We start from the raw sequence: 13,467 nt of genomic DNA on the forward strand, positions 1-13,467 counted from the left end.
ACAAGAAAAATGTTATTTTTGAATTTTCAATTCAAGTTCACAGACCCCTTGGGGGTCCTTGGACCCCTGGTTAAGAACCACTGTTTTACACTGTTTTCATTGCCTCTAGTTGCTTTTGCCTGCAGGGGAAATTCTGGGTTGCTGCAGGGGAAATTCTGGGTTGAGGGCGTCCCCAGAGAAGACTTTCTTAGGTTAGTATTTCCAAGCCAGAATAGGGCCAGGGACTTGAGGGGGGAAAGTCCAGCTGCAAAGAGCCCTGGTGAGAGGATCAGGAAAGATGCCAGAAGCCTTTTTGACCAGCCCACAAAGCTTTACTTTCCTAGCATGCCCAGCAGATGGAACTTTTCAGCAAACTGTTCCCAACAGCCCTAAGGAGGTACTGTGACTTTAAACCTCCACCATTTCTGTTTCCATCAGGGGCAGGGTTGATTATTGTTGTGGCAGTTTCTTTTCAGGTCTGGCTAAAACTACAGCTCAGAGCTTGGACCCAGCAATCCAAATTCACTGATCAAAAGCTGTGATAGGTACTTTGTCATGACCCCTCCCCCATCCCCCTGTCCCGTTTCCTGGGGACAACTGGACCCACCTCTAGAGTGGGGGCTGGGTGAACAATATAATTAGTTATTTATTGCAGTGTCTCAGCATCTTCCTCTTATTCTTCCCTGGATGCTGTCTAGTACTTCCTTGGCCCCTGGATCCCCAAAACAGCTGTTTCAAACAGTTGCTTGTCCTCTAGCTGTTTTGGAGGAGGAGCGAGCCCTGGAGCTCCCTACTAGGCCATTTTCCCAAATGTTTTCCTCAAGCATTCAGATTTTAGAACAGACATCCCATTGTTTCTGCTTGCTTCTTTTACCTCTAGGGGGATAGGATATTAAGGAACCGCTGTGATTTATTTGCAAGTTTGTTGAGTCTTAACTTTGTAACCATAAATCCCCATTTCTTTATCTTTATATCAGAATAATAAGTGAGACATAGGATCTAAATATTATGTTATTTCTATTATTATTTAATCATAGTGATTATGTCTTTTTTTATTTTTAGGTTGTTCCATTGACTGGTCATGTATGGCAACAGTCATTATATCAAGGCAATAATAGAACACAGATTTCCAATACTGATGTGGTCTCTGTGGAAACAACTCAGTGGGGTTCTGGGAATGATCAGGTATATCTTTTGTAATTAGCAAACTATCTTTCTTTTGATAAGTAGCATGAAAAATTTGATTTACCCGTGAAGAATGGAAAGAGGTGAAGTAATGTTTTAGTCTGCTAGTCTGCTAAAATGCAATATGTATGAAATGGGTTGACTTTTTTTTTTTTGCCTGGGGGCGGTTAGCTTTTATAATGAGGATTTATTTGTCTGCGAACTTAACAGTTTAAAGACTGAGAAAAATGTCCAAATCGAGGTATCGTCAGACAATGCTTTTTCCCCGAGGACGGCCTGCCTGTGATCCTGGACTCCTCCTTCACATGGCAAAGCATATGGTGGTGCCTACTGGTCTTACCCTTCTCATCCACGGTTTTTAGTGCTTCAGCTTCTGGCTTCCTGTGGCTTTTTCTCTGTCTCTCTGTATTCATCCTAAATTCATTTATAAAGGACTCCAGTAAAAGGATTAAGACTCACCCTGGGTAACACCTTCCTGAATAATCTAATCCAAAGGTTCTTAATATAATCCATAGGTCCCACCTACAGTAGGATTACACCCACAGGAATGGATAGCTTTAAGGACTGTGATTTTTCTGAGGTCCATAAAAGCTCAAACTGCCTCACCTAGTATTTCATTTTTCTAACAAATTTTTGGCAGCCTTAATTATAGAGAACAGCAGTTCACTTTTTGTTTGTTTTGTTTTCAGGACCTGTTTACATTTTTTAAGGTTATTCTAAAGTGCTTTTGCTTATGTAGGTTATATCTGGTGATATTTACCACACTAGAAAGTAGAACAAAATTTAGAAATACTTATTTTTAAATTAATTTGACAATACTAGACCGAGTATTAACATAAATAATATATTTTAAAATGAAAAATGGTTTTATTCTAAAACCAGTTAGTTGGAAGAGTAGCTTCATTTTAAATTTATAAAATCTCTTTAATGTCTAGTTTAATAAAAGACTGTTGGGTTCTTATATCTGCTTTTGCATTCAATCTGTTTGCAGTATGTTGTTTTGTCTGAAGTATAAGAAGAAAAGCTAGCCCCACTTAGATATGTAGTTAGAAAAGGGAGGACCTCATAGATCCACTGCAAGTATGTCAGGGACCTCTAGAAATCTTTAGATCACATTTTGAGACCTACTGCTCTACAACATAGTATAAACTTAAAGGAAATGATATACTCTTGAGCAGATAAGAGAAGAAGCTCATGTACCTTTGTTGGGAGAAAATACAGCCTTTCTCATAAATGCTAAACATATATAAGGTTGATTACCTAATAATTCAGGTGTTAGGTTTCTTCTGGCACCTTCAGTGTTCCATAAATTATAGTAATTACCCATTAGATGCAAGATATAGAGGAATGTAGATTTGCTCTCACTGAAAAACTCTTAACAGACAAAGCATAGTATTCTCGGGCCAGTTATGGAAGGGATATATTCCTAAATAGTTTGATATCTTGCAGGGCATGTTTTTGATAGAGCATACTCCAAAAACTGATGTCTTCCTTTTGTCCCTGTCTTATAAAATACAAATACAAACTGTGAATCCGTCTTGTAGCTCTTCATTTCCTCCTTTTGCTTGGGTACCTCAGAGTATCAGTAGTGTTTGTTATGCCACTTTCTAATTCTTTCTCCTCCTTTCTTCTTCTGATTATTCTGCTCATTAGTCATTCTTGTTGAAGACATTTGAATTAGTTCTCTTTATTCATTGAAAGCTATCACTTTTGCCACACTGTCTTCTCCTTCTTTAATTTTGTTTTACTTCAACTTATATAACCCATTCAGTTCTAAAGTTCTTGAAACTTTGATGTAAACTCCAGAGATCTTTTTCTCCATATCTCACTTCTCCCATCTGCTCCCCACCCCCTCACTTCCCCATCCTGTCTCATAACCTAGACATCACCAGTAGTTTGAGTATAAATGTCTAATCCTTTATTTCTCTCCACCTATTGTCCCCATTATTCTGCTTGCCATTACAGTGAAATTTTCAAGAGTTGTCTACATTCTCTGTCTCCAGTTCCTGATATCCTACCTACCCATTCCTTTTTCTTTTTTTTTTGAATCAGGCTATTAAGGTATGGTTTAAATATAGTAGCATTTACTCTTAGGTGTACAGTTTGATGAGTTTAGACAGATACGATCATATAGACACCATATGTGAGGTACAGAACGTTGCCATCATCCCAAAAGCGTTCCCTTGTGTTCCTTTTTAGTCACTCTCCATTCTGCTTCACCTCGAACCCCACATCCCTTAGTCCCTGGCAATCACTGGTCTAATTTCTGTCCCAATGGTTTCGCCTTTTCCAGAATTTCACAGTGTAGGCTTTTTAGACTGTCTTCTTTCACTTGGCACATGCTTTTGAGAGTCATCTGTGTTATTGCATGTATCAGTAGTTTCTTTTATTATTTATTGCCTAGTGGTATTCCATTGTATGGATGATTCACATTTTGTTTATCTATTAGTCAGCTGAAGAATGTTTGAGTTTTTTACAGTTTGGGGCTGTTTTGAATAAAACTGCTCTAAATATTCCTATACATGTTTCTAGTAGTTGTATGGTTTCATATCTCTTAGGTAAATATCTAGGAATGGTGCCAGATTTTTCCAATGTGGCTGCAAACTCTTGCAGTCCCACCAACAATTTATGAGAATTCTAGTTGTTGTGCATCCTTGCCAGCACTTGGCATTGCCAGCTTTAAAAATAATTTAAAAAAATATTAGCCATTCTAGAAGGTGTATCATGGTATCTCAGTGTGGTTTTAATTTGCATTTCCCTAATGACTGATGATGTTGAGCATATTTTTGTGTGCTTATTTGCTGTCCATGTCCTTTCTTTACTGAAAGATCTGCTTAAATCTTCTGTCATTTTATGGGTGATTTATTTTAATTTGTTGAGTTGTGAAAATTCTTTTAAATTTTAGGTGTAAGTTCTCTATCAGATATATTCTTTACCACTTTGTGGTTTGTCTTTGCCTTCTCCCAACAATGTCTTTTGAATAGCAAATGTTTTAGTTTTGATGAAAAACAGCTTATTTTTTTTTTTTATGGTTTGTACTTTTTGTGTCCTCTTTGAGAAATCTTGGCCTAACCCTAGGTTACTAATAACCCTATTGACATTTGGGGCTAGATAATTTGTTGCAAGGGATTGTGCATTGTAAGATGTTTACCAGCATTCCAGGCTCTATCCACTAGATGCCACTAGCATTACTCTTAAGTTGTGATCATCAAAAATGTCTCCAAACATTGGGGAGATTAGTGTAGTGGTGGTGTTCACAATCTCCTCCAGTTAGGAGCCACTGTTTTAGAAGTTTTATAGTTTTGGGTTTCACATTTATTTCTTTGATCCACTTGGAGTTTGTTTTTGTGTATGGTATGAAATAAGTGGGGTCATTTCCTTACATATAGATATCTAAGCATTATGTCATTACCCTTTGCTGAAAAGACTCCTTCAATGGATTCCTTGGCATCTTTGTCAAAAATAGAAAGACCATATATGTGTGGTTCTGTCTCTGAATTCTCTCCTTCCTTGAGGAAGATGTCTATCCTCATGCTAATACCACAATTTTAATTACTATACTGATTTGAAATCAAGTAGTGTGAATCCCCCAACTTCGTTCACTCTTAAAAAATGATATTGTTTATTATAAGTGTTTTGAATTTCCATATAAATTTTAGAATCAGCTTGTCAATTTCTATGAAAAAAGACTACTGGGTGAGATTGCATTGAGTCTATAAATCAATTTGGAAAGAATTGATGTCTTGTCGGCATTGAGACCTCTATTCTATAAACACGATAGTTTTTTTCACTTTATTTGTCATTAATTTCTTTGTTTTCTTGTTTTCAGTGTACTGATATTTCATTTGACTTATTGATATATCTTAAAATTTCCGTTTCCTGTTATTCAATACAAGTATACAGAAATATAATTGACTTAAAAAAAAAAAAAGATTTATTTCTGCTCCCCTCCCCCCCTTGCTGTTTGCACTAGCTGTCTGCCCTCTGTAGCCCTCTGTATCTCTTCTTGGTGTGCTCTCTGTGTCTGCTCGTCTTCTTTTTAGAAGGCATTGGGAACCGAACTTAGGACCTCCCATGTGGGAGGGAGGTGCCCAAATACTTGAGTTACATCCACTCCCTGCTTGTTTTGTCTCCCCGTTGTGCCTCCTTGTTGTGTCATCTCATTGTGTCAGCCCACCATCTTGTTTGTCTTCTTTAGGAGGCACCAGGAATGGAACCTGGGACCTCCCATGTGGGAGGTAGGTGCCCAACTTCCTGAGCCATATCCATTCCCCTTATAATTGACTTTTTATATTGACCTTGTAATCCTATGACCTTGCTAATTTCATTTACTAGTTCTAGTAGCTTTTTTGTAGATTCTTTAGGATTTTTCTTTAGGAGGTATTGGAAATTGAACCCAGGACCTCGTTCATGGGATGCAGGTACTCAACCACTGAGCTACATTGCTCTCCAATGAGTGTTGGTTTTTTCATTTGTTTGTTTGTTTTTAGGAGGTACCAGGAATCGAACCTGGGACCTTGTACGTGGGATGCAGGCACTCAACCACTTGAACTACATCTGTTCCTCTAGGATTTTCTGTGTAGATAATTATGTCAATTGCATTTTAATTTTTTTTTCCTTTTTGAAATATATCCTTTGTATTTTTTTCCTTGCCTTATTACACTTGGTCAGATCTTTCTTCTACTAGATTTCTTTTGTGTTCTGACCCCAAAACTATTTTCACCAATGTCATCAACATTTATATGGTTGAATAGAATGAGCACTTCTCTGTTTTCATCTGCAATAAGTAGTCTTTGATATAATTAACCATTGCATACTTATTGAGAACATTTATTTTCTTGGCTTTTCCTGGTTTTCTTTCTACTCCTCTGGTTATTCTCTTTCAGTATCATTTGCTGTTATACCTTTATCTGTTAAACTTCTATATTAAAAGTTGCAAATTGGTAGTGTTTGTTATGCCACTTTTAATTCTTTCTCCTCCTTTCTCCTTCTGATTATTCTGTTTGTTAGTCGTTTTTGTTGTAGACATCCAGATTAGTTCTCTTATTCATTGAAAACTATCTTTTTTGCCATACTATCTTCTTTCTTTAATTTCCTTTCACTTCAACTTACATAGCCATTCAATTCCTGAAGCTCTTGAAACTTTGATATAACCTCCAGAGATCTTTTTCTTCATACCTCACCTCCTTCCATCTGCTTCCTGCTCCCTCACTTACCCATCCCATGGTAATAACCCATACCTTGTCATCACTAGTAGTTTGGGTACAAATAGGACCTAAACATGTCGCAAATGTGGGCTGCAGAGAAAATTTTGATGCAGTGTTTTTTGTTTTGTGTGTGTGCGTGTGCATATGTGTGTTTGAGGTACTGGGGCTGGAGATTGAACCCAGAACCTCTTAAGTGGGAAGCTGGCACTCAACCACTGAGCCACGTTGGCTCCCCTGAGTTTTTTGTTTTGTTTTGTTTTTGTTTTTTTTCATTTGTATTGCTGGTGGTTTTATTTTTTAGGAGGCACCAGGAACTAAACCTGGGACCTCCCATGTGGGAAGCAGGTGCTCAACCACTTGAGCCACATCCACTCCCTACAGTGTTTTTAAAATTTTGAAAGTGAGCATTCAGTACCTAGTTGGTTACATTTGCCATTATGCTCTAATTCTAGACAGGTTCACACTTTTTATTACCTTTTTGGCCCCTATAGATGTTTGAATTATTGACCTCTGCTTGAAATGTTGGAATGTATTTGAATCTCAGAATTCCTATCAGGGCTTTCAGTATATCTGTATAGTCATGAGTCCCAAATTTATATCTCCAACCTTTCTTAACCTTTTTGCTTGCATTTATTCAACTGCTTATTTGTCATCCCCAATCACGTTTGAAGAAAATTAGTAGAGATTTGAGAGCCTTTTATAGCAGCTAAAAAGGTATAATGCAAGGAATCTTCATGTATTACAAACATAGCAACAAAATACATAATACAGAAAGAAAAGGGAAATTGAATAGAGGTGGTTTCTTTTGTGATGGGAGATTATTATAAGAATATGTTTGTGTAGGGAGAGAAATGATTCAGTAAAGAGGGAGAAATGAATGAAAAAAAGGGGGATTACCTATAGGAAGGAAATGATTGCTAATAATGGGATGAGAGGGGAAGACCTTTGATAGGTAGAGAAACTTTTCTTAAAAGGCATAAGATGGAAATCTGGGTAGAAAATGGGGTTGCAGATCTAGTGGTAGGAAGATAAGGGAGTTTCTCTTTATTGCTCTACACTTCTTGTGAGTCGTTGCTTGAAAATGAGGAAGGAGAATTTGGTATGTTTAAGAGAGAAGGTATGAAATAGTCATTTCGATGAAGTAGTATTTCCAGGCAATTTTGACTGCCCTTGAGGTTTAATGTCATTAATTTAAAGGAAAACCAATCAATCTGGATGTGTGATCTCTCCAACAATGTAATGCTGCTTTAATTCAGGTAAGGAGAGGGTTCAGTCAGAGCTGAGGTTTTGTCAGGCATATAGGATAGTGGGAGAGAAAGGCAAAGTTTAGAGTGTTTTTCCAGGTATGACCTTGGACTCTCAGAGGACTAAATAGGGAAATAATGAGAGAAAAGAAATGGTGAAAAGTGAAAATTTGATGGGATTAGTTGTCTTCACAGGATTCAAAAATTACTTCAATTGAGGTATTAGAGTAAGTGAACTGTGGAGGTCAGAGGATTGAACAGGAGAACAAATGGAGAAGTCTGTCATTAGTAGTGCAGAATGACTCAGGCTGAAAAGGAATGGTCAAAGGGGCTGGTAGGTGAGTCAGGGGACAAGAGATTTTATTGTTCTTGGAGTCATAAAATGACTGGAATTCCCCTACTTTAAAACCCTTCATTGGTCCTTGTAACAGTTTGATATAATTGATGAATTCCAAAAAGGTTTATGCTTATAATCTGATCTGTACATGGGCATGATTGAGTTATGATTAGGGTGTGAGTCCCCACACACCAAGGGGTGGGAACTCACAGATAAAAGGCACGGCAAAGAACAGAATTGAGGACTTTCAATGTTGGAGTTCTGATGTTGGAGTTTGATGCTGAAGACTTAAGCTGGAGCCCTGGGAAGTAAGCTCACAGAGGAAAGAGAAGCCAGCCCCAGGAAGGAAGGAATCTTGAACCCAGAGAAAAGCAAACCCCAGGGATGTAGGAACCCAGGAAGCCTGAACCCTCACAGACGTCGGCTGCCATCTTGCTCCACATAGACTTTCATGAGGGAAGTAACTTATGCTTTGTGGCTTGGTATCTGTAAGCTCCTACCCCAAATAAATACCCGTTATAAAAACCAACCAGTTTCTGGTATTTTGTATCAGCACCCTTTGACTGACTAATACAGTCCTCTATCCCCTTTAGAATGGAGTGCACTCAAAAAAACAACTTTAAGTTAATCATCTTCATTTTTCTTTTATTTTCAATTATAAATATGTTACCGGATTTTGATTAGGTTCTTGGCTATGCTGCAGAAATGAATTTCAAGAGCACGTTGGGTAAGTTAGGCCAGTAATTTATTTAGGTAGAGAGGAATGAGAAATGGGAGAACGTAATAGATCGGGGATCCCAGGTGGAGAGGAAGGGGCTCAGGGCTCAAAAGTGATAAAGTCGGCTGTTTTACAGACTATAATTCCCCATTATAGGTTATAAATGCTCAAGTTTTATTTGTGTGGCCACATCGCAGAGGAAAATTGGCGAGAGCGGTGCACAGAGGGCAGGACTGGAGTCCACAGACGAGAGGGCACAAGAGAGAGAACTCAGGCCTGGCACCTGCTTTTTGAACTGTTAACTATCTTACCCCTTTGTAATGGCAGGGAGGAGTTTCAGCTGTTTACCGTTTTTGTTATCACTCCTGTCAATATCCCATGAGGGCCCAAAGCCCAATGTAAAATCCTTGGAGAATATCTGGGGCTTCTCCTGGCTTCTGGAGGAAGTCTTGTATTTAATGGCAGAATCTTGGGGAGGGTCTTCCAGTAGCCATCTTGGGGTTATTGGTGGCCACGTGGACTTCTTGCCAGGTTCCAGATCTGTGTATTGATTCGCTGTCTTACTAGCCTGCTTCAAAAAGGTAAAATAATATTTCTGATAACAAGTTGATATATAGAATTGACTGGTTTAATCAAGATTGAAGGATTGAGAAACTTTGGAATGTCAAAGGTCTATTTTTCCATAATCCTACAAGTCATAGATAAATAGTGTTAATATTTTTAGAATATTTCCCATCTTTTCCTTTGTATATATTTATATACCTGATATTATTATATAGTGGATAGTTTTGTACCTTTCTAAAAGTTACTGTCAGAACATTTGATTAGTGAAGTTTCAATACTGAAATTGGCAATTAGCCTATCTTATTTATGACTATGTATGTATATATGAAAATGTCAAAGAATATCCTGGCAAATATAACTTAAAAGTGTGATCCACAAATACTGTATTAGTTAGGGTTTTCTATAGGAACAGAATCAACAGGATTGGAGATATATGTGTATGTATATAAATACTGTGATATTTGTTATAGGAATTGGCTTTTGCTACCGTGGGGATTGGCAGGTCCAAATTCTGTAGGGTAGGCTGAAACTTGGGAACTCTGATGAAGGTTTTGATGTATTGCCTAGGAGAAGCTATCTGGCTGAAATAGAGATAGAAACTCTTCTTTCTAAATGCTGAAATTATCAGTTCCCCCTTTAGCTGGATGAGACTTTTCTAGTTGCTGAAGGTAATTTCCTTTGTTGATTGTAGTCATAGATGTAATCAAATCCATAATGATTTAAATCCACAGAAACAATCAAGTCAGTGATTTCTGTTTTTTTCCCCTAAAACAATTTTATTGAGATATAATCACATACCGTACAATCCATTCATACTCTACAATCATTGACTTTTACTATAATCACAGAGTTGTGCATTCTTCACTACAATCAATTTTAGAACATTTTCATTACTCCTACCCCTTAGTAGTCACTTCTCACTCCCTTTACCCTTCTCCCACCATAGTCTGTAGTTTGCTTTAGGTGTATTTTTGTGCATATACCACCCTATTATTAATACCTTGTAATAATGATGTACATTTATTGTAGTTCATGGCTTGTATTTGTACCGTTGTCCACACTCATCATCCATGACAGGGTTCATTATGTTATACTGTCCCATATTTCATCTTCTAGCCATCCCTCTAGTGATGCAGACATCCCTACCATAATCACACCCACTATCAGCATTGTTAATTACACTCACTGTAATTCGTTTCTATTGCCTCTATCCATTTCCAAACATTTATAATCAACCTTATTACAAATTCTGCATAAGTCAAGTATCAGCTCCGCATTCTCTATCCTCATTTTCTTTTCTGGTAACCTAAATTCTAGATATTAACTCAAAACAGTAGGATATACATTTTTTTTTAAATTTATCTTTTTCTTGTTAAAGTGTATCATTCGTACATTAACACACATTAACAAGTATATAGTAAAAGTTGTGAACTTACAAAATAAACATGCATAACATCATGCAGGGATCTCATATACCACCCCTCCACCAACACCTTGCATTGTTGTGATACATTTGTTAAAAACTATGCAAGAGCATTGTCAAAATATTAATATTACTACTAACTATAGTCCATTATCTTACTACATTTGGTGTATTTTTCTCTCAACCCATCCTATTTTTAAAAAATATATTTCTATTACAGAGGTTGTGAACTTATAAAACAATCATGCACATGTGTAGAATTCCCATTCAATACCCCTTCTTCAACACACCACCCCGTGATGGAATATTTGTTACAGATTATGAGATAATATCATCAGATTGTTACCACCAACCATGGTCCATAGCATACATTTGGCACACTTTTTCCATAGCTCCCATTATCAACACAGTACATCTTTGGTATTGATGCAAGAATATTCTATTATTGCTGTTAACCATAGTCCATAGGTCACTCCAGTTGTATTTTTCACCTGCTTCTCCACATTCCCACCACCCTGCAATAGTGACATACATCCTCTCTAGGTCACCGAAAGACACTCTTGCATGTGTACCGTCAACCACAATTCTTATCCATCTCTGGATTCACTGTGTTATTCAGTCCCTAGATTAGCCTCTAGCTTTCTTTCACTTGACATTTACATCCCTAGACTACCCTTTTCAGCCACAATACCATTTGTGAACTGGCTGCTCTTCAATATAATGTGTTACCATCAACTCTATCCATTTCCACACTTTTATCATCAAGTTAATTAAAACTTCTACATAAAGCATCAGTAGTTCTTCTCAGCCCTCCTCTTTTCTCCTAATTACCTATAACCTAGGTTTTAACTGTGCATTTATTCTTCATATTTAGTTCATATTAATGAGTGAGAACATGCAATATTTGTCCTTTTGTGTCTGGCTTACTTCACTTAGCATAATGTCTTCAAGAGTCATCCATGTAATCATACATGTCACAGTTTCATTTCTTCTTACTATAGCACAGTATTCTGTCGTATGTATATACCACATTTTGTTTATCCATTCATTGCTTGATGGACACCTGAGTTGTTTCCATCTTTTGGCAATTGTGAATAATGCTCTGAACATCTGTGCACAGATGTCTGTTCGTGTCGCAGTTTTTAGTTCTTCTGGATATATTCCTAGTAGAGGAATTTCTCAATCATATGGCAGTTTTATAGTCCTGAGAAACCGCCAAACTGTCTTCCACAGAGGTGGCACTGTTTTACAATCCCTCCAGCAGTGAAGGAATGTTTCTATGTCTCCATATCTTCTTGAGCACTTACTGTTTTCTGTATTTTAATAATGGCCATTCTGTGCAGTGTAAGAGGATATCTTGTTGTTTTGATTTGCATGTCCTTGATATGGAACTTCTTTTTTTATCCACCCGCCTTTGCGACTTGCTTGCTGTCTGCTCTCTGTGTCTGTTTGCTGTGCACTCTTCTGCATTTTTGCTTGTCTCCCTTTTTGTTGTGTCACCTTGCTGAGTTGGCTCTCTGCAGTGCCTGCGGGCCAGTGGCCCTCCACAACATATGGGCGAGCATGCCTTCACAAGGATGCCCCAGGACGCAAACCCAGGGCCTCCTCTATGGTAGACGGGAACCCAGCTAATTGAGCCACAGCTGCTGATATGGAACATTTTTTCATGTTCTTTTTGTCCATTTTATTTCCTCTTTGGAGAAATGTCTATTTAAATCTTTTGCCCATTTTTTAATTGGATCGCTTGCTCTTTTATTGTTGAGTTGTTTGTATGATTTCTTTATATAGAATGGAAATCAAACCCTTCTAGGATATGTGGTTTCCAAATATTTTCTCCCATTGTGTGAGCTTCCTTTTCACCTGCTTGAAGAAGTCCTTTGAGTTACAACAGTGTTTAAATTTGAGGAGCCCAATTTATCCATGTTTGCTTTCCATGTTTAAGAATGTATCACCTATACCACATTGTTTTTTGTTTTTTAGTTTTTACACTAGATCCTGAAAATAGTTTCCTACATTTTCTTCTAGGAACTTACTGGTTCTTGTTTTCATATTTAGGTCTTTGATCCATTTTGAGTTAATTTTTGTATAAGGCGTACGATAGGGGTCTTCTTTCTTTTGGCTATGGATATCCAGTTCTCCCAGCACCATTAGTTAAAGAGACTATTCTGGCCCAGTTGGTTGGGATTGATAGGCTTGTCAAAAATCACTTGACCATAGCTGTGAGCGTGTTTCTGAATTATCAATTCGTTCCATTGGTTTATGTGTCTATCTTTATGCTAATACCATGCTGTTTTTACCACTGTAACTAGGCAATATGATTTAAAACCCGGAAGTGAGAGTCCTCCAACTTTGCTTTTTCCTTTTTAAGATTTTGGCTTCTTGGGGCCCCTTATCCTTCAAAATAAATTGGATAATTGTGTTTTTCATTTGTTTAAAAAATGTTGGTGAAATTTTCATTGGGATCACATTGAATCTTTTTATCAATTTGGGTAGAATTGACATCTTAATGATATTTAATCTTCCAATCCATGAGCATGGAATGTTCTTCCAATTATTGAGGTCTTTTTTTATTTCTTTTAACAATGCAGTGTAGTTTTCTGAGTACAGTGCTTCACATCCTTGGTAAGGTTTATTCCTAAATATGTGATTCTTTTAGTTGCTATTGTAAATGGAATGTACAAATTGCACATTAGGATTGTTTAGAAACAACACTGAATTTTATGTCTTGATCTTGAATCCTGACACTCTACTGAAATCGTTTTTTAACTCTAGCAGCTTTGTTGTAGACTTTTCGGGACTTTTAATATAAG

General features: G+C 37.3%; 1 protein-coding gene across 6 annotated transcripts in view; it reads left to right on the plus strand.

Annotated features, from left to right (window-relative positions):
• The window catches only part of ALMS1 (ALMS1 centrosome and basal body associated protein), a 315,125-nt gene that overhangs the window by 70,625 nt on the left and 231,033 nt on the right, over nucleotides 1-13,467 (plus strand). For 4 of the 6 annotated variants that reach the window (XR_011646196.1, XM_058278919.1, XM_058278922.1 and 1 more), the window contains exon 2: nucleotides 1,042-1,164. The exons of the other annotated variants lie outside the window; for them this stretch is intronic. Coding sequence is in view for 3 of the 4 variants with exons in the window: in XM_058278919.1 (XP_058134902.1) it covers nucleotides 1,042-1,164 (123 nt within the window). In the remaining variant the exon portion in view is untranslated. The remainder of the gene's footprint in view (nucleotides 1-1,041; nucleotides 1,165-13,467) is intronic. 6 annotated transcript variants of the gene reach the window in all.

This window comes from Dasypus novemcinctus, chromosome 17 (genome assembly GCF_030445035.2).
Source record: "Dasypus novemcinctus isolate mDasNov1 chromosome 17, mDasNov1.1.hap2, whole genome shotgun sequence".
Taxonomy (NCBI): domain Eukaryota; kingdom Metazoa; phylum Chordata; class Mammalia; order Cingulata; family Dasypodidae; genus Dasypus; species Dasypus novemcinctus.